Source organism: Carassius gibelio, chromosome A8 (assembly GCF_023724105.1).
Source record: "Carassius gibelio isolate Cgi1373 ecotype wild population from Czech Republic chromosome A8, carGib1.2-hapl.c, whole genome shotgun sequence".
Lineage (NCBI taxonomy): Eukaryota > Metazoa > Chordata > Actinopteri > Cypriniformes > Cyprinidae > Carassius > Carassius gibelio.
In genome coordinates, this window is record NC_068378.1 from 24,263,534 (window position 1) to 24,283,660 (window position 20,127).

Consider the following 20,127-nt stretch of genomic DNA (forward strand, 5'->3'; position numbering starts at 1 on the left):
AAGACATACTCCTACAAATGCATAGCTGTTTTACAACTTTATTCATATTTTTACAAAAAAGAAAAGAATATATTGAAGAGTACAAAAAGAAAACTGCAAAACTGATGCTTGTTTTAATGTTGTAGAGAATACAGGAATAAACATCCACAGGCACGCTGGACCTACTGAAATACAGAATAAACGACAAACACGTTCCCTTTGCTCAAGTCTGACCGGACACTGGACATCTACAGGACATTATCAAGTATGAGATTAATGTAAACTCGGTCTAATTCTTCTCTATTCTCCTGAAGTACAGTTATACAGGTATATATACGTTATTTTTGTAGCTCTCCACAGCACCGACCACAGAACTGATGGCAAGTTTGAGGACATTTCATGAGGCAGAAACTGCAGGGTAACCTCCAAAAACACAAGAAATGCCCAGATCCCATCACTGGACATCCAACATGGAGGCATCAAAAGAAATATATACAAAAGTACTTCATTTATCTATTGTGATTCCCAATGGTTACTGATCTTTAGCAGTGATCATGCAATCACACGGTGGCTGAACACGACCAGTAGAGATTTTTAAGACAACCGATGTCTTTACCAGAGATAAAACCATCTTAAAGTGACGTGATGTACACACTGACATAGCATTGATCCAAAATCTATACCAGCTCATTTTTATATTTTCTTTTCCACAAAAATGCTAGTTAATCTTATTGCATTTAATAAAATCTACAGATTGTAAAATCTACAGATTTTCCCAATTTTATATTTTTTTTCCTTGTTACACTTGCGGTGTTCCCAGTCAAAAATGAGCGAAATAAAAATAGTTATGCTATTTTATTAACAAATACTGTATCACGTTTTTTAATCAACTTGTTTTGTTTCAGTTAGCACAGGTTTTGTATTTCTTTTTGGCCCTGATCGATTGTAGGCCTCACTGATTGTACGAATGCACTTCAGTTTTTGAGAGAACACTGAAAGAAAACATGTTGACAAAAAGATTGAATCCAGTATTTGGTGATAATATAGCAGAATGAAAGATTTACAAGCTATTTTTTTTAAACGATGGCCATTTTTGACCAGAAACACCAAAATTGGCCTGTTTTGTGATTTTCTAGAATGTATTAGTTTTAAAACATAAATCTTTCCCTCTTCACCAGCAAGGTACTAAAACTATCCATCACTGTGGATAGAAATGTCTTTCGGTTAGAATTTTTAAGGAAATAGCAGTGAAAATATATAGTTTAATCTTAAATATATAACATAAGTTGATATATGTAGTAAAAACTATAAACTCTTTTTCAAATACATGTAAGCCATTGTGCTAAATCAGCTTATAATGTATAGATATTGGGGTTTAAGAGGACACATCAACACATATGAACTGTAATGTTGCATAACTACAGTAGTTTCACAAGCTGCTATTGCTAATATACACGATAAAACTCCTCCTCCTTTTTTATATCAGAGTATAAAAAAATAAAAATAAATCAATGCCAAAATCTTAAAAAAGCTAATTTTTAACATGGTCATCCAGAAGTAAATTCAACTTTAAAGTAATTCAATAAACATTCATCTGACTATAAGCATGTAAGAAACGCATTTATAGCAAAACGAGTCTCTGTAGAAATAAAAACAGAACTTGTGAATGTCATGATAATCCTAATAAGGGATGTTGGATTGCAGTAAGAAATACACGATAATGAAGGTTTGATGATTCATTGATATGATTCATTGCTCTCTGGCAGAGAACAAGAACAATATTCTGAGCTGGAAGGTCTTTGAATGTCAAAGGAAACATGACTGTCATCTGCTACTTCACTATGAAAGTACTTGCATAGACAGTCTGACATCGGTGCATGAAACTCAAATCAAAGTTAGAGAGGTCGAGATGCGCTGCAAATCAATGGCACAAATACAGTAGGTGCATTGTAAACTAATTCCACCTACTTCATCTTAAAGACTTAAGTTCAGATGCTTATAGCAAATTGGCTGTAAAAGTCATTTCAGCTTCAATTATATTAAATTGACTTTAACAATCAAGTTGAATGTTATAACTTAAAAAATTAAGCTGAAGTTATGTTGCTATGACTTGTTGATCTCAATATTAGTTTATAATAGAAAGACTCTTTTGACTTTCTTCGTGCCGTTTGGGATCCCTATAAATCTTTCAGACCCTCGATGAGAAGCTGGTTTTAATTTGCTCAATAATCAAACAGAAGAAGTTTCACAGAAGAACACAAAAATGCCAGCAGGAAATGAAAGCCGAGCTGAACAGGATGTTCTGTTTTCTGTCTGTTGCTTTTTCCTGAGGACATTAAAAGCAGGTTTAGGAACAGGTTTACTGCCACCGTTATCAAATGCATGGATGTGCGACGTGCAGATACACACACTCACACATTTAAAAAAAAAAAAAAAAAAACTGTCCCTTTTGTATTTCATGAGCTAGTACTGTAAACACTAACATACAGTCAGCTCCAAACATCTGAGACTTTTATAATTTAATATTATCTTTTTTTTTATTACACTATTGTTCAAGTTTGGGTTTGGTAAGATTTTTTTTCTTCAAGTCATTTATTTAAAAAAAAAAAAAAAAACAGTAAAAATAGTAATATTGTGAAATATTATTTCTATTTAAAATAACTGTTTTCAATTCAAATATATTCAAATATACATGTGACTTCAGGGTCACATGTTGCTTCAGGAGTCCTTCTCATATTCTGATTTGGTGCTGAAGAAACTTTTTTTTTATTATTACCAATGTTGTAAAAAAAAAGTTATATTTCTTATTTGAAATAGAAATCTTTTGCAACATTATAAATTTCTACACTGTTACTTTTGATCAATTTAATGCATCTTTTAAAGTATTCATTTATTTAAAAATGTTACTGACTGAATCAAACCTTTAAACAATAGTGTATATTATTAGCTTCACACCTGTAAATTAATTTAATGAAAAACGAGAATCTAAAAATTGTCTTTTTTTAAGTGCATAATCTAAAATATTTGTTCTTTATTTACGATTCCAAATCTTGCATATCGCCAGGTTTGAAGTCTCATACTTTTGGAGCCCACTATATATGAGTGAGATCTGAAACTTAAAATAATCATTTATTTTGCTATTCCACCAACTTTTTGAATAAATTCATGTGGCTAGTGTCCACGAGTTAATATTACAGTGCTACTTTTCATACAACTGCATATTAAAAACACAGAATTGGTGTTTAGCACTAAATCTACTCTATGTACATATCCTTCTATATATTATCAGAGGTCCAGACAATAAATGAGGCTCTAAATGTCAGCGTCTGCTCCCAAAGTCACTTGTGTCACCTCTAGAAAAAAAGTCTTGAGGATCTCGGACTTCTACAGTACGGCGATTGCTAAAGACTTTAGGATTACACTGCCCTCTACTGGCCGACCATGGAGTGCGCAAGCAGGATTTGCATCGTAAAGCAATACTATCGTCCGAATTGAAGGCATCACAAGTCTTCTTCCATGCTGAAGCTACTTCTACGACTACTCGTTTTGGATGCTCCCGGGGAAACAGAGGAAAGCAAGGGATCGGCGCCCCCTACAGGCGACAGAGCATCAACGTCATCCATCAAAATATCTTCTAATCCCATCTCCGCCATCAGGGCTGGATTAAACACGGAGGCTGTGGGGTCATCCAGCTCGCTGAAGCTGAGTGTCCCGAGGTCCAGGGGGCTGGTGACCGTCCCGCCCACTGAGGAAGTGGAAGAAGGAGGAGATAAGAAAGAAGAGGGCGTGGTCTGGTTGAGGGACAGGAGGGTCTTGGAGAAATCGTTGCTGGGGTTGTGATCCAGAGTTAAAGTCTGCGTCTGGGTCAGCGTGGAGTCAGATTTCTGAGATGATGAGACGCCGTGGAGACGAGTTTGCATTTCCAGCTCCTGTCGATCACACAGGCTCAATCATTAAACTGCAAGAGGGGCATTTACACATGGACGACATGCATTTCAAATCACAACTTAACTTTTAATAAGAGTTGAACAAAGGTAATCTTTATGCAAATGAGCGATGGTGTGATGTGGTGATTAGCAGATTATAGGTATTTATCTGCTGCCTGATCCTGCCCGATTTGTCTAAAACAAATGCTCACTAGAAAGCAACAGACTCACCGATCTCCAGAGATTTAATTGTTGTCAATTGCCGCGTTTCCACCGAAATTACCCTGAACATTTGTACCAGCAACTTTTTTCCCCAGGAACTACTAATAAACAGCAGATTTGAGTTTTAAACAACTAAATTCTCGCCTGAAATGCTTTGCAAATTACATTTCATGACACAATAACAGTAATATTTTGAAAATGATCCAAACCAATGCTGCGTGAACTCAACCAATAAGGATGTTTAGTGCCCAAGTCCCACCCCCGAAAGTTCCGGAACTTTAAAAAAGTACCACCTCGCCAGCAGGGACTTTCTGAGGGGCATTTTTTTTATCTGGAACTTTATTTAGTTCCTGGTTCCTGCGGTGGAAACACACCGAGTACCAGGCCAAAGTCCCTAGTTCCTGGGTAAAGTTCCTGTGGTGGAAAGGCGGCGAATCTAAATTAAATGTGAATTAGCACTAGAGCTCAATGTGTCTGGAATGACTAAATGAATAGTAAAATAATATATAAAATAAAATAAACCAAAATGATTACTCACATTTCACATTTTCAGTGTGGTGTTGTTATTATTTACAAAAATTAAAAATATAAAAAATTATATATTTTTTCTAAAACTAAAAATATTAAAAAAAAAATTCACTAATTGAAACATAACTGAAATAAAATATAAATATCAGATGAAAATTAGAAATGTTGCCTTGGCAACTAACTGAAATAAAATAATTTTAATTTTAAGTACTAATATTAACTGAAACGGAAATAAAAATAGATTCAAGCTAAACAGAAATATAAAATAATAACAATAAAAAAAATGACAAAAACTATAATAATAATAATAATATTACTATAATTAAAATGAAAGAATAAAAGCTCATTCAAAATATAAAAAAAATACTATAATAAAAGTACATAAATACTATTAATTCCATGGTGATTTGGTGAAACGTTTGTGAAATATAGTAAAAAACTATAGAACATTTTTAATTATATAAAAAGAATTAATGGAAATTACGAAAACAAAAACTAAACTGCTAAATACAAATGAAAACTGAAAGTATAAAAATAAAAGCTTAATCAAAATATTGATAAATAGTGCACTAATAAGTCAGAAGTAATACTATTATTACTAATAATAATTCTGTGGTGATTTGGGGGAAAATTTTTGGAATGGATTTAAATATAGACCGTTTCATCGGGCGCACGCGCCTGGACCTAAGTTAACTTCCGGTCTGTGTTGTGTATATCGGTCTGGCTGTGGTGCCTTCTACAAACGCAGTTAAAGTCAAGGTGATGAGACTGAAGGTGGGCTCAGGTGGTTGTGCTGCGGGGTGCGTTTCCCATACATTTATTTATTTTTGGAGACTCGTCACAATTTTAAAACTGATCAATTTTCAAAATGGCTTCGTTGAATAAACATGAGTAACGTTACTTACTGCACGTTTAATAATAATAATAATTCCTTACATTTATATATTTAAATGTCAAAACGAGGCACAGGTGTTTTTATATTGCTGTATGTCGTCTGAAGGAAGACATGCATGTTATATGCCTGATAAAGCAGCGTGTGAGCGTACCAGCTCTGCTTTGTTTACAGCTGTTACTGGGGAAACCTCTATTTCTCGCGCTTTATGTCTATGTTTTAAAACATCTGCTGGCAAAGGATGAATTCGCATTTTCATTAAGTCTGCCTGATCCACGCAGCAAACATATTTTGTTTGTTATCAGAAAATCTACTCTAGAGGGACTTGGCTGTTGTTATTTATTCTATTTGGAGTCTACCGGAAGTTAAGTTAGGTCCACAACAGTGCGCATGCGCAGTAACGTTTTATGTTGTTGCCGTTGAAACTGTCTATAGTTAGTGTTTTTAAGTATAGTAAACAAGTTTTTTTGTGGTGAAATCTGTTGTATGCAGCATACCTGAATGCGCAGCAGCAGGCTGCGGTTGGCGTGTTCCAGTTTCTTCTGTCTCATCTCCATGTCTTTGGCTCTCTGCTGCTCTTTCTGTAGCTTACGGATGTAGTCAACCGATGCCTTTAAGATGGTGCCCTTGTTCCAGCGCATCTCGCTGTTGAGAAAACACATGCAGACACTCTTACAGACACATGTACTGAACAAAATCATTACTAATTATTCAGAAAACAAATACAGTGGGGGAAAATAATTCTAAAACCACTTTGAATGACATTAAAATCATATTTTTACAATTTCGATATAACAAAATAATACTCAGTCTAATGAACTGTCATAACTATAAAATTGAAATCTTTCAGCTCTGGAAACCAGAGAGAAGTGAGAACGAGAGCAGTGATACTTACGGGTCAGAAGACTTTGGAATGAGAGCTCCTAGTTCCTTAATGCGGTCGTTAATGTTGAACCTTCTTCTTCTCTCAACTACAAAACGCACACACAAACACACACATACTTGAAATTGATGGGAATGTCCAAACAGGCAAGATGTTTGTTTCAGATTAACTGAAATGTAATTCATTTCCTTATACTCTACCAAGGACGATTAACCTTCAGGTTTTCGTGCACATAGTGGTGACAGATCTCAGAGATAAAAAAGAAACTGCAAGAATTCAAACTCACTTAAGTTATGGTTGTCTTTTTTCTGTCTCTCCTTCATAATAGCTTTCACCTCTGCATCTATAAAACAGTTAAAATGACAACTTGTATTGAATTTTACAAGGGAAGTGTGAATTTCTATGTCACTTGCATCACTAGAAAGAAATGCCAAAATAATGACTGTTTCCAAACAGGTATCCCCAATACTTTCTCTATGGGACTAGTGGGACTTTTCGTCAGAATCAACTAACAAATAACTTATTTATAGTGGTTTCAGATAGTAAAATGAGATACAAGGAAGTACATCACTATTATGTTAGCTAAATAACATCCACAAACAATATCTGCACTTCTATTATTCCAAATGTCTCATAAAACACTGCTAATATATTGCAATTGCTACTAAAACATCAGTTTTATTTATTTTTAAATGCACACTGGGCAATGACTGATGAATGGTGGGTATCTACATTAATCACTTAGTCCCAAGTTCTGCAAAAGCATAAATATCCACTGATTCATTAATGAATCATATGCAGCGATGACTGTATTTGAATATTGTGTATGTTAGAACAGATCTGCAAAATTGGGAAATGGCAAATGTGGTGTGGAAGTCTGCTGATACAGTCAGACTGACTCGACTGGCCGGTGAAGGATCGGTGCCAGAGAAATGAGGAAGAGGAAGCAGAGAAATAAAGAGATGGAAGACCACAGACAGAGATACACACCGGTCAACTCACTCTTGACGTTTTGGAGGTCTGCAGGGCAGGAGCTGCTGACGGTGATGGTGGGTGCCGCCATGCCCTGACTGCTGTACACATCCAGGAGGTTTCCTGAGACTGGCAGCTGTTAAAAAAAACAAATCGTAATGAATTAAACCTGGACTGACCCCGCCCACTGCATTATCTGGTCAGCGGCCCCCTTATTGCCACATGGTGCACCGTGTGGATAACCTTCATTCAGTTCAAGATAACCACAAACATGAACGTTAATATCTGAAGGGCGACATCTTCAACAATGGCCAAACGGCTCTGTGTGCACGCTTATTTGTAAAGTGAAACAATCTAGACAAGGCAAGGACTGTTATATAGAGAAAATCTGCAAAAATGCAAATATAAAAAGCAATTCGAAGGGGGAAAAAAATACAAAAACATAAACTTTCCTCTGTTAGTGCTTCCTGAAACCTTTGAGAACATAAAGATAGCACATTTAACCACAGATTTGTTTAATTTCTTAATAAAAACACTCATGTAAATTTCCACACAACAGCCAAGTTATTCTGCTTGCGTTTCAGTAATGAGATTCAACGAGGCAGCAGATGCATTAAGAGCGCTGAAAACAAAACTACACATTGATAACCTTAACATCAGACATTGTTTAAATATTTAAACCTGTTACAGAAGATTCATAAACATGCTTGAAGTTTGAAACACGCAGGTTTACCCGAAGACGCATTTCATTCATCATGTCAAACAGAGCCAGCCTGAAAGGTGGCTTTTAATTCTGCGAAACCGATAAAGTGACACCTGTGCAGAAATCAGTAACATATATTCCATCCAAGCTATGAAATCTGAGGCATTAATGTGCACTAATAAACCTACAAGACTGTTTGCAACATGTTTAGATCATTTTTAAATGTCTTTAAAGCACAAATAAAACACAAACCTACCATGATCTTCCCATGGCATTTACACAGAAACTCACAGGACAAGCAACCCGAGAGTTGAAAATGCCTTCAAATTTACCTCAATCTTGCCTTTTTTCTTCTCATTCTCTGGCAGTAAAACCAGAATCCTCATCTTCTCTCACACACCCACAAAGTGCTTCCTCTTTCTGTGCGTCTCTCCGTAAAAAGGGACGTTTAGAAATGGGGAAATATCTTTTGGAGTCTCAAAAAAAAAAAAAAAAAAGGCAAGCTTGCCACAGAATTCAGCTTGTGTGTGTGGCAACTCTCTGTCACTCCTCCGTGGCGTGCTGACCCCACCCATTGTGAGCCATGTGTCAGAAGTTTATATTTGCTTCCAGTGTTTCAAGCCCTGATTCAACCCAAACTTCCTGAATGCAAACACTACACTGACAAAATGTAAGCATTTGAGTCTAATCATAACTGGTTACACAAGCGCCTCTATCTACCTGAGCTCCTCCCAGACTCAAATGAAAATTACTGATTTGAAAACCGAAATTGTATTTCCAAAGCAATGGCATGTCAGAACAGGATTCGCTTTTTCTTGCAAAAGACTAATGCAGAATTGTGGGCTTTAATTAACTACCGCTAATTATGACAAATGGCTGTTGTGTCACCATCATCATGTCAATCCGGGAATAAAAAAAAAAAAAGCTGTTTCAAAGAGTCGTGCAAAACTAGTTCAACAAACTTTTCTTAATCAGTTCTTAAGAAATAGATGACAAAAGCACTTGAGTTGCTCAACTGATCCTTAATAGAGTTGAGGATGTTGCTACATACCGTGCTGGGAAGCTGCAAACCGGAGTCGATCAGTGTCATGAATTCATCGTTTAAACTCGATTCCAGACTGATGATGTCATCGATGACGTCTTCGATCTGTGCATTTAAAACCAAGAGAAAGAACAGCTTGCAGATCATTTTTTAGATTCCTTGCGAGACAAAACAAAAACAGCTTTACTGTGCATTTCCGCCATGAGTCATGAAGCAGTTGGATGTTTAAATAACACACTACACACTGATTTCCCGAGTGACACACTGGCCACATGGAGATGAGAAATACAGACATCCAATTCAAAGTCCGATAAAAGTCTCGAACCTTAGCCAGCTTGTATTTCATCGTAGGGTTTTCCAGTCAGTGTTTATGATTGAGAAGGCTCCTTCAGTATGTACACAGGAGAAATACAGGACTGAAAGACTTTAATAGCCAAGCCCACACAAAGTGCAAAGTGTGCTGGGGTCATTGAGCCATGAGTGTGATATTTACCAGCACAATGTGGTACCAAAAGCAAAGTGCCCAAAGAGAGTCTGGCCGACTTTCACACAGACTTGACAAAGCGCGCTATTGTATTTAGCAAACGCGAGACGCATTCTTCAAAAGGATCTTTCAGAGTCTCAGAGCCAAACATTTAATTAGTTGTCTAGCATACTCTAAATGGCCTAAACCTTGAGATTATAAGGACAATAATTACTGGTTAGTACAGTTTTGTAAGCATGTGGAATTCACAATAAATAAGCTGGCTGGAGAATAAAACCTTTTCCTGTTTGATACAATAATACTAAAGTTTGACTTCTCTCACAAGTTATGTTTCATATACTGAATGTGCTGTTATCTTACTTGGGCAGATCTGGGGCAGATTTAAGATACTGTATGTTGAAGAATTCCTTAAATCTATATAATACTATCTCAGGGCAAGGATTGTAAAGGATATCTTGCAATTTTGCATGTGAAAGTAGGCCAAAGCATACATATACATATACATATACATATACATATATATATATATATACACACACACACACTATGCAAGTAATATTTTTTTTTTGTAAAGAAACTAATACTTGTATTCCACAAGCAAGGATGCATTAAATTGATCAAAGCTGACAGTAAAGTCATTTATAACGCGAAAAAAGTTTCAGTTTCAAATGCACACCATTCTTTTAAGCTTTCTATTCATCAAATAATCCTGAAAATATGCATTACAGTTTCCTCAAAAATATTAAGTTGTACAGCTGTTTTAATAATAATAATAATAAAAGTTTATAATTTCTGAAGGATCACGTGACACTGAAGACTGGAGTAATGATGCTGAAAATTCAGCTTTACCATACAGCAATAAATTTTAACATATATTCGCATAGAAATCAGTTATTTTAAACTGTAGTCATTTTTTGGTCATGTATATAAATAAAACAAAATGACACCATTTACTTTCTAAAGAAATGTTCCTGGTCTGTTATCAATGATTCATCAGTGCATGTTATGTAAATGTTTCATAATCTTCATAAAAATCATGTCTAGAGATGAAGAAAGCCACCGCTATTTTAAGAGTGATTTCTCTGCTGATGTAAACAAAGAACAAACAGCAGGAGGGAAATAAAATTAACCTATAATAATTCTTATTATTTTAGTTAAACGTTTTCTGATCCAATAAAATCCCATCATAAATAATCAAGCCCCCATACATTATTTCCTGCAACAGAAAAGCCATTTCATGTTGAAATATTTATTTTCAAAGTAAGAATCCCTATTTTTAAAGCTCATATTCAGGGTTGGATTCAAAGCACTAATGCTAAGGTTAACATGCCAAAGTCATAGGTTCAATTTCATGCAATAATAAAACATATACCTCAAATTGAATACAAGTCACTATGGATAAATGCTTCTGAAAAATGCATAAATTTAAATGTTTGTGCCATGGGTACTTTTTCAACCAATTAAATATTATGATTTTTGCCAGGTAGTCAATAAAGCATGCACAAATACTGCTAGAATTACATTGAAGGGCCCAGAGCCTAGAATCATGGCATCAAGTAACACTGAAATCTAGTTATTGAGCAGAGATAGTAAAGGTTATATTGTAATTGTGCATGTAAAAGTAGGTCAGAGCACTGAAGATTAAGTTATGCTGTCACTGTTTGTGTAAATGGGTCATCTTTTGTTATGGCATTGGCTCAAGGACTCTTTATCTTTACAATTTTTTATAACTTTATGGCCATGATGCAGTACTGCTAAAATTACATAACGTGGAGACTGAGACAGGATAAACTACCATTCAAATGTTTGGGTTTTAAATGTTTTTAAAAGAAGTGTCTTAAGCTCATCAAGGGTCTAATTGTTTGATCAAAAATAAATGGGCTAAGTATGATTTTATTCATATACACTGTTGCTTAAAAGTTTGAACAGTAAGATGGTTTGGCAAGATTTTTTTATGTTTTGAATGAACATTAAAATTACAGTAAAAACAGTAATATTGTGAAATATTATTACAAATGAAAATAACTGTTTTCTATTTGGATATATTTTAAAATGAAATTTATTCCTTTGCTGCAAAACTGAATTTTCAGCATCATTACTCCAGTCTTCCTTCGGAAATCATTCTCATATGCTGATTTGCTGCTCAAGAATTATTTCTTATTATCAGTGTTGGAAATATGCTCATTCATATTTTAGTGCAAACTGTAATTCTTCTTTTTTTCCCCAGGATTCTTTAATGAATAGAAAGTTTACGTTAACAGCATTTACTTGACATTTATTTTTTTTGTCAGACTGTTAAATTTAAATGCATGCTTGATGAACACAAGTTAAAAAAAAAACATAAAAACACATTCTTGGCCATATAAATGCTAAACCAGAAACATCTGATCTTGGTTCAGTTTGTACCTCTTCTTTATTTGATCCCAGGCTGAGCACCGCCAGAGGGCTGCTGGGAGTGCTACTGGCGGCAGGAGCCAGCGCAGGAGCGGAGGTGGGCTGGGGCGAGGGCGATGTCACCAGCGTCTGATTGGCTATTTTATTGCCAAGGGTGTGAGAAAGGTATTGCTTCACTTGCTGCCTCTGAGCTTGTTGGATGTGGTACTTTGTTGGGTTTTCCAAGTGAGTTTGAACCTGGGATTCAAACACAGGACAACTCATGTTGTAAACAGTATTTCAACATCCAAATCATCAACATTCATGTTTATAGGTTTCCCATACCTTCAGCACTTCCACAGGCACCTGGGTCGGTGTAGCCGGGAGGGTGGATGTGACGGAGATGGCAGGGGAGGCGTCATTGGGCCGCTGCTGAGCGCTGGAGGCCTGTTTCTGGGCCTCCCGTCTCTCCTGGTCCTGAGCTTGCTGTCGCATCAGCTCCTGCCTCATCAACACGCGTGATGTCATCACGGAGCCAGCTGGGGTCACAGGGTCAGCAGGGGTCACAGAGCCACTATGAGGGCAGACGATGAGAATGTAAATCGGCTTATAGTACCACGCTACACCCCGTGCTGTAATCATATTACCACATGCTATTTTTGAAACACAGGGCTGAGAGTTCACCACAGAGACAGCGTGAGAACAGCAACTTAAAACACAAGACGGTCAAAAATAATGAGCTCTTATTCAACATATCATGACATTTTACTTTTCATGTCAAACTCAAAAACTGCATTTCTCATAAACCCAAAAGCTTTTGATTAAAAATTGTAAATTTCTTATTTATAAGGTCTTGTTTTGCATGCTAATTCGAAGAAAAATATCAAATGTAATGACTTTTTCTGACTGAGGCAAACCGGGAGAATATAGTTGACCAACTGCCTAGTTCCTGCTCTGCATTATTTAGCAGAATATTGTGTTTCACTTGGAAATACATCACACTGTGGATGTTAAACGCAGTGCGAACGCTATTTTATGTTGTCAGTATAAAATCAAAACTGATGCATTTACTTTAATATATATCCCTGGTGTAATTTTCATCAGTGCATGATATTCCAAAGAAACAAAATATTTGTTCTCATAACATAACTCTAACTAAAAAAATATTTCATAAAAAAAAAAAAAAAAAAAAAAAAAAAAAATGTATATATATATATATATATATATATATATATATATATATATATATATATATATATATATATATATATATATATATATATATATATATATATATATATTTTTTTTTTTTATAAAGAGAGGAACTATACATAAATAATTTATAAAAAATATATAAAAAATTTAATAATATATAAACATCACCTCTGAAACTACTTTCCCCTTCGGCTGACATCTTTTTCAATTCTCTCGTCCAATCATGTCAAATGACCACATCTCAAAATCTGATCAACTGACGGGGAAAATAAATTTATCCCACATATTTTTCTAACTAATTCTCATTGACTTTAAAAACAGTGTTTAAAATATATACAACCATCAACATTTTATTCATTTAGCATACACTTATGTCCTTGATAACATTATCAAGTTGTGCTATCAATGGCCACTACTTACATAACAACTGTAGAGCAAAATAAATCAAATCTCTCTGTACAGTCTTGCATTTCCAACAATACGGCCTTCACATTCCCTTCACACAGACTTGTTTTTTTCTGATGAGTCATTCTGGGAAGTCCCAGAGCGAATGGAAAACAAGCAGACAAGTCCACGTTGCCTCACACACAGTGTTTGCAACAAGCACATCCAAAGAATACTATGTCAGGCTGATGATCCGGTCGGATAAACCTGAGAGACTGTGGGAGACAGCACAGTGTGTGAACTTTGAAACACTGGTGTAATTGATTTATCTTGAAAAACACTTGGCTATGTAATTCTGAAGCTCTTCAGAGTACTCAAGAGTACCACTATCGTGAACTTATTACTCATTAATCAATTGTATTTTTATTTTTTTCTAAGAAGTACAGTGGAAAGAAGTATTATGACTGTTCGGGGGGTTTAAATTTGTGCTGAATCACTGTGAAGTCACTGGAAACAGACACTGGGAAGTTCTGTCAACAGAAACCCAACGCCCGTCTAAACACCTTCAGGACAGCATGCCCTGACCTGCCTCATCGTAGAAAAAACATAGGACACTCACACAAATGGGCACAAAAACAGTGTTTAATTCCACATAAAACAAGCAATGTAATGAATATGAAAAACAAGAAGAATGTAAAAGATCTCAACAATTTAGAAGCACAGTAACTGCCGGTAAATTCCCAAGAGGTAGAGCTGATTATACCATCCACCAAATCAATGTCACAGGTATGCAGCAAAATATGATCAAAAACTTCTAGGCATCTAACACAGAGTATGCAGGAAGTAGATCAGATTAAACCTCGGCTCTCTCACAAGCATAACTGGTATGCGGTCAGAATCTGTGTGTAGGTGAGAGTACAGAAACAAACAGGAAGTGTGCTTATATAAATCGCGGTTACCGGACTCACCTCGGGGGGATGGGTTGACTCTTCAGCTCATAGAAAGCGTCCGAATCGGTGGAGAAAACACCTTCTACCTCAATATCTGCCACGATCCCAGACTCAGGAAGAAGGGGTTCAACACTGAGAAGGGAAGAACACAGCTACGTCAATTTCTGTCAGTCCACAAACTCATCTCCTAGAATCTGACATGCTGATGCAGAGACCGTGAACAGGAGGGGTGTAAAGTAAAATCCTGTAATTAATAAAGTCTGCCAGTCACTAACCACATGCAGTTCCTCATTCCCAGTACTGTTTAAGACACAGGCTCTGATGGCGGGAAAAACCATGATGCACATACACAGAACAGTCTATCATTTAATACACCCAAACCAAGGTTTTAATGGTATCATCATACACTTAAAATATGCAAATCTTAAACTCATGTGTGTGTATACAGTATATATATATATATATATATATATATATATATATATATATATATATATATATATATATATATATATATATATAATATAATATTTGCAGTGTTATTAGGTCATGTTTTCTCCCTTTTTTTTCAAAACGCGACAAACGCCAATCTCCCTTTTTTTCAGAATGCAATATATCCCCTCAACCAATCACAGCGCACCATTCCACCCACTACAGACAGTAATGGGGCACAATGAATACACCCAGCATCCTAGTTTTCCTCATCTACTTTTTGATCAACAAACAAGGGCTGCACGATAAATCGCCTGTGAGTATCATGGGTATCTCGTCAGTAAAGCCGGTTCTGTGATTAATAGTACCGGTAAATCTCCATCACCTGTTTTCAGATGGAAATTATTCGGATTCATTTAATACACAGAGCTGTAGATCAGTGACAAGTAAAGCTATTTCGCATTCATTTGATCATGAATGTGATGTTGTGTAGCTTGTCAGTGTTAATGTTTTTATTAATGCCATTTATGTTTTTGTTAATACAGCATATAGCACTAGTCAATGTAACATGGCAAAGATTAATGCAGCACTTTTGAAAGTTGAATGTAAGGGAAATATCATTTTGGAATTTCTGTCATCTAATGTGATACAGTTGTTCATGTTCTTGTTCATGATGAAGTTTTCTTTTATTGCTGTAATTAATTTATAGCATTAACAAGATGACCCGATGAATCTATGTTGGAAGCGATGACTGATGGTTGTATTTTTAGTCCAGTGCCTGTACATAAGATTAGTATTGACCAAGTTCAGAGGCTGTCATATGTGGATCAACTTTTTTTTATGTTATTAAAACCTAAAGTCAAGCAAAGTTAAGTCACCTTTATTTATATAGCGGTTTAAACAAAATACCTTCCGTCAAAGCAACTGAACAACATTCATTAGGAAAACAGTGTGTCAATAATGCAAAATGACAGTTAAAGGCAAGATGCTATGTGAACGTTCGAAACAGAAAATAATGGTTTTCATCTCATTCTTGGTAAAGAAAACACATTTTTACTCAAATTAATCAAAATGGATTTATTGTTAAAACTCTTCACACACACACACACACACACACACACATATATATATATATATATATATATATATATATATAAATAAAATTAGCTATTCTCTGCTCACATCCTCTGATAATAATAGCTTTGTAGGACTATACATTATTTGGATAATTAGTCAAAAAAAAAAAATTCTGTTACATAGAAGTAAATAAAAAAATAATATATTTACATTTAATATTAAGGTAACACTTTACAATATTTTAAAAATACTTGAGAATATATATTTTTTTAATGTATTAACTAACATGAACAAACGTTGAACAATATATTTATTACAGTATTTATGAGTCTTTGTTAATGTTAGTTAATGAGAATACAGTTGTTCACTGTTAGTTTAATTCAGACTCGGACTGCATTTAATGTAAACAAGCACTGTTGATTTTAATAATGCATTGGTAAATGTTGAAATTAACATTAACTAAGATTAATAAATGCTAGGACTATTAAAAAAAGGACTTTTGTTCATTCTTAGCTCATTTTAACTAAAGTAGTTAACTAATGAATCTTAATGTAAAGTGTTACTAATATTAATATAAATTCTGTCCAGTTTTATTGTGCTACTTTCAGTAAAAGTCTGGTTATTTTATTGGCTTGTGTTTTTTTAAATTCAGTATCATTAAAATTGAGTTAAATTTAAAAAGTCTTACAAAATTATTTGCATTATTAAATAAAATAATAAATAATCATTACAAAACATTTTTGGTTTCGGTTTCTGGCCAAGTGCATCCAGAACTTTCGGTTTCAGTTTCAATCCCAGAATTCAAATTTCGGTGCATCCCAACTTAAATTAAAATACATGCTCTTTAATAATAATAATAATAAATATTATATATATATATTTGCATGTCCTAATAGGTTTGTGTACACTTGCTCATAAATATACCTAGACAGCATTCTTGGCCATCAAAACCTTAAAAAGCATAAGTGCCATAAAACTAGTAAGCCTCTCATCTATACAATATTTTCAGCACTGATCCCAAAAATGATGTCTATGTAGGCAAATCACAAGGGTTTGAGAAATATCCACAGTCTTACCAATGTGCTATTATAGCAGAAAGGTTACAAAAACATCTGTAACACCATCACCTCTGAGCATAAACTATGAAATAGCATCAACAGGGAACTTTAAATGCATTTCTATATCACATACCTAAAGCCTCTTCTGGATAGTGGAATAACCCAAGTGATGTAATCAGATCAAACGTTATCAAACGAAAGCATCCCGGTAAATCCGGTTTGTAAACACCTCCATCTCATGGTCTGCATCTGAAGCCAGGACTGATACGATACTGTCACGCTGATTTGCACAATCTAAAGGCAGGATTTCACGCGCAGGGAATCATCGTTTCGCTAGTGTTTTGGTTTCAGTAGGTGGCCATGTTTGTGCCACTCGGCGCACGCGAAGCTTCTCTATCCTCCGGTAAAATTACGAAACCTACTACGATGAAGCCCTAGCTCATGTATATCAAAAAGCCTCATTTAGACGTGGCCTGTTAACCTTCCTGGAGCTGTCAGTCAGAATACCATATTAATATTCATAGACCGAGCCCTTGCTATTCGTTAATTGGCCAGCTGACTAGCGCCCACTCACCAACGCCTGTCTTTGAGCCAACCAGCCTGCCCGGCTAAGGAGGGCTAATTAATATTCATGAGCCTACCCTTCAGCGTAGTGCAGCATCCAGAGACGCTTTTCAGGCTGCAGAACTTCTCCCAAATACCCCAATTTCAACGAAAATTGTTCATATACGAGAAAATCATCCCTAAACTAAAATAATCTGTTTTCCAAGTGTATCCACTGCGGGCTGCCCCTAATAAAACTACAGCTTTACTTAAAACAGAGAAGCGGAAAAGCCGAATATCATTAGTTACCGCCAGAGGGAGTCACTCCATCAAGCCTTTATCAATATAAATGTATTCCCTTTTTATTTAACTCTATTTTTATTTATTTATTTCATATATTTATTTGGATTTTCCTTACAATATAATACAAGCTTTTGTAATATTGTACTGTTAGATAATAATGGATTTATGTATTTTCAATCTATTTCACTCAGTTTTATATAATTGCTAACTGTAAACAGACTACACTTTCAAATATCTGCTGCATTTATTGTATCATCAATTGTAACATTTTATTTTACTCTTTCTGCACTGAACAAAACTACCAACGGTGTGATAATGTGACGATAAAGAATATTGAACTTTGAAAGCACATTATGCAACAAGTGCTATGTAAAACATAAAAGGTAAACTTTTATGGTAATTGGACTATAGAGAGAAAAATGTGACTTCATGTCTTTTTATCTGAGGATAGCAAATAAAAAAAAAACATTCTTTTAGGGTACAAAAGGAGCAAAATAGCATGCGCACAGCAAGCATTCAGTCAATGCAAGCAAGAACTTTAGAGGAAGGACAGCAAAAACAAGGATATAGGGAAAAAGAAAAAGGGAAAATGGGTGCGTGGGTGGATTTGCTGAGCCATGTCCCATGAAATCTGAGGCCCAGGACTGAAACGGTAAAACAAAATCTCTGGTTAAACGGCTCTTGTAGGTTGGAGTAACACAGGCAGGATTTTTTTTTTTTTTTTTGGCAGGATGGAAGGGAGAGAAGTTAGCTTTAAAGTTTGAGGCTGGCAGAATGGCTTTGATGGCTGGTTTGGTGAATTTAAGGAGATGATTCTTTTCATATTCTGAAATTCCCCACATTTCAGGGATCCTAAAATAATGTATTGGATTACTTTTGCAACTTTTATGTACAGCACCTTTGTCCCCATTATGTTTTGAAAGTGCAAAAGATATAAAGTTGAATCATAAATTGTCACGTGCCAATGGCTTCTTCCTCCTGCACATGACATTTAGAGACTTGAATTTTGCAAAAAAATAATAGGTGCAGTGTCCAACATCTGCTTTTGGTTACTATGCATAATAATCCTAATATTTCAATAATTTGAATGAGAAATACCCTTTGAATAACTGCATACATTCCTTTGAGTACAGTCAAGTTATACACAAAAATAAAATGTGTAACCTCCAAAATGTGACACCAAAAGCACAGTCTGATTCTGAATCTGCATCCTAACACTTCAGTGACTGTTGATGCAACAGAAAGTTGAACAACCTCTAATCCTAAGCATCTAAATTGAGTTTATCTTCAGGCTGTCAATATTTTCACATCTAGCCTTAAGATGTCCAACAAACAAATTAATCAATTTCGCCTATGATCTAGTGAACCACACTCTGCAGGATTAATGCATGTAGATGCAATAAAACAAACAATCACTTTCGTTGGTTGAGTTAGTCATTGCAACTAGAGTTTATGTGATGCTTTTGCACTCACCTGATGAGATTGACAGATTCGGAGGAGTCTAATATGACGTAGACGGTCTGAGGATGCTCGTGCAGCGCCTGTTGCCCAGGTAACATCACTTCCGGTCTGCCCTTCTCGGGTCTGACGGACTGCTGGCTGGACATTTCTCCAGGTGTGAAACTGTATTTACAACCAGCAAAACACACGAGCTCGAGTAAACGAGAATAATAATAAAGCTAAATAGCTAAAATGAACAAATAATATCAAAACAGTTGTTTTCTGAAGAGGTTTAAACAGAAGACCGTCGTACTAACGTTACCCGACCGCTAACTAAAGCTAGTCTACGCGTTTCCTCAATATCTCCGTATAAATGCTTTCTTTATCAGTCTGCGCTAAAGCTTGATTGAAAATAAAGTCTTAGAAGTCTAAAGTCCGTAGTTCCTAGTCTGGCTGCTGTGCAAACAACAGTTACGTCGCTCTCTTCTCCTCTTCTCTGCACTTAAAGGGGAGTAATTCTGATTGGAAAACCCCACAGTGACGCTCCATGATCAGACGAGTGTGGACGGACAGACGAGCGCTCCAATAGATATACAGCATGGGCGGGGCTTCACTGCGATCAGCCAATAGACGACCGATGGAATATTTGTTTACTTCAGACGTTATGTCAGCCTTTGATATAACGTTTCAAACTATTTCGTCATCCTTTAGTTTTGGATAG

At 35.6% G+C, this 20,127-nt stretch overlaps 1 protein-coding gene across 3 annotated transcripts; it reads right to left on the minus strand.

Moving 5' to 3' along the window:
- Positions 1-93: 93 nt before the first annotated feature.
- LOC128018962 (transcription factor E3-like) lies at positions 94-19,965 on the minus strand. 3 transcript variants are annotated; one of them, XM_052604883.1, is made up of 10 exons: positions 19,440-19,965; positions 14,572-14,685; positions 12,350-12,578; positions 12,038-12,262; positions 9,157-9,252; positions 7,421-7,538; positions 6,717-6,773; positions 6,443-6,518; positions 6,045-6,192; positions 94-3,908 (listed from the first exon to the last, which is right to left on the minus strand). In XM_052604883.1, the coding sequence occupies exons 1-10, from the start codon at positions 19,571-19,573 to the stop codon at positions 3,480-3,482; spliced, it is 1,626 nt and encodes a 541-aa protein (XP_052460843.1). In that variant the 5' UTR covers positions 19,574-19,965; the 3' UTR covers positions 94-3,479. The 3 variants fall into 3 exon arrangements, with proteins under 3 accessions (XP_052460843.1, XP_052460844.1, XP_052460845.1); XM_052604884.1 differs by having other exon boundaries at positions 7,433-7,538; positions 19,440-19,921; XM_052604885.1 differs by lacking the exon at positions 19,440-19,965 and adding an exon at positions 17,254-17,594.
- Between the last annotated feature and the right edge of the window lie 162 nt (positions 19,966-20,127).

Coding starts and splice junctions, on each gene's coding strand:
- LOC128018962 (XM_052604883.1), bottom strand. CDS start 19,573: ATGTCCAGCCAGCAGTCCGTCAGACCCGAGAAGGGCAGACCGGAAGTG. Junction 9,253..12,037: donor TGGGATCAAATAAAGAAGAG/GTACAAACTGAA, acceptor TTAAATGCACAG/ATCGAAGACGTCATCGATGA. Junction 7,539..9,156: donor GTTTGCAGCTTCCCAGCACG/GTATGTAGCAAC, acceptor TTTTTTTAACAG/CTGCCAGTCTCAGGAAACCT.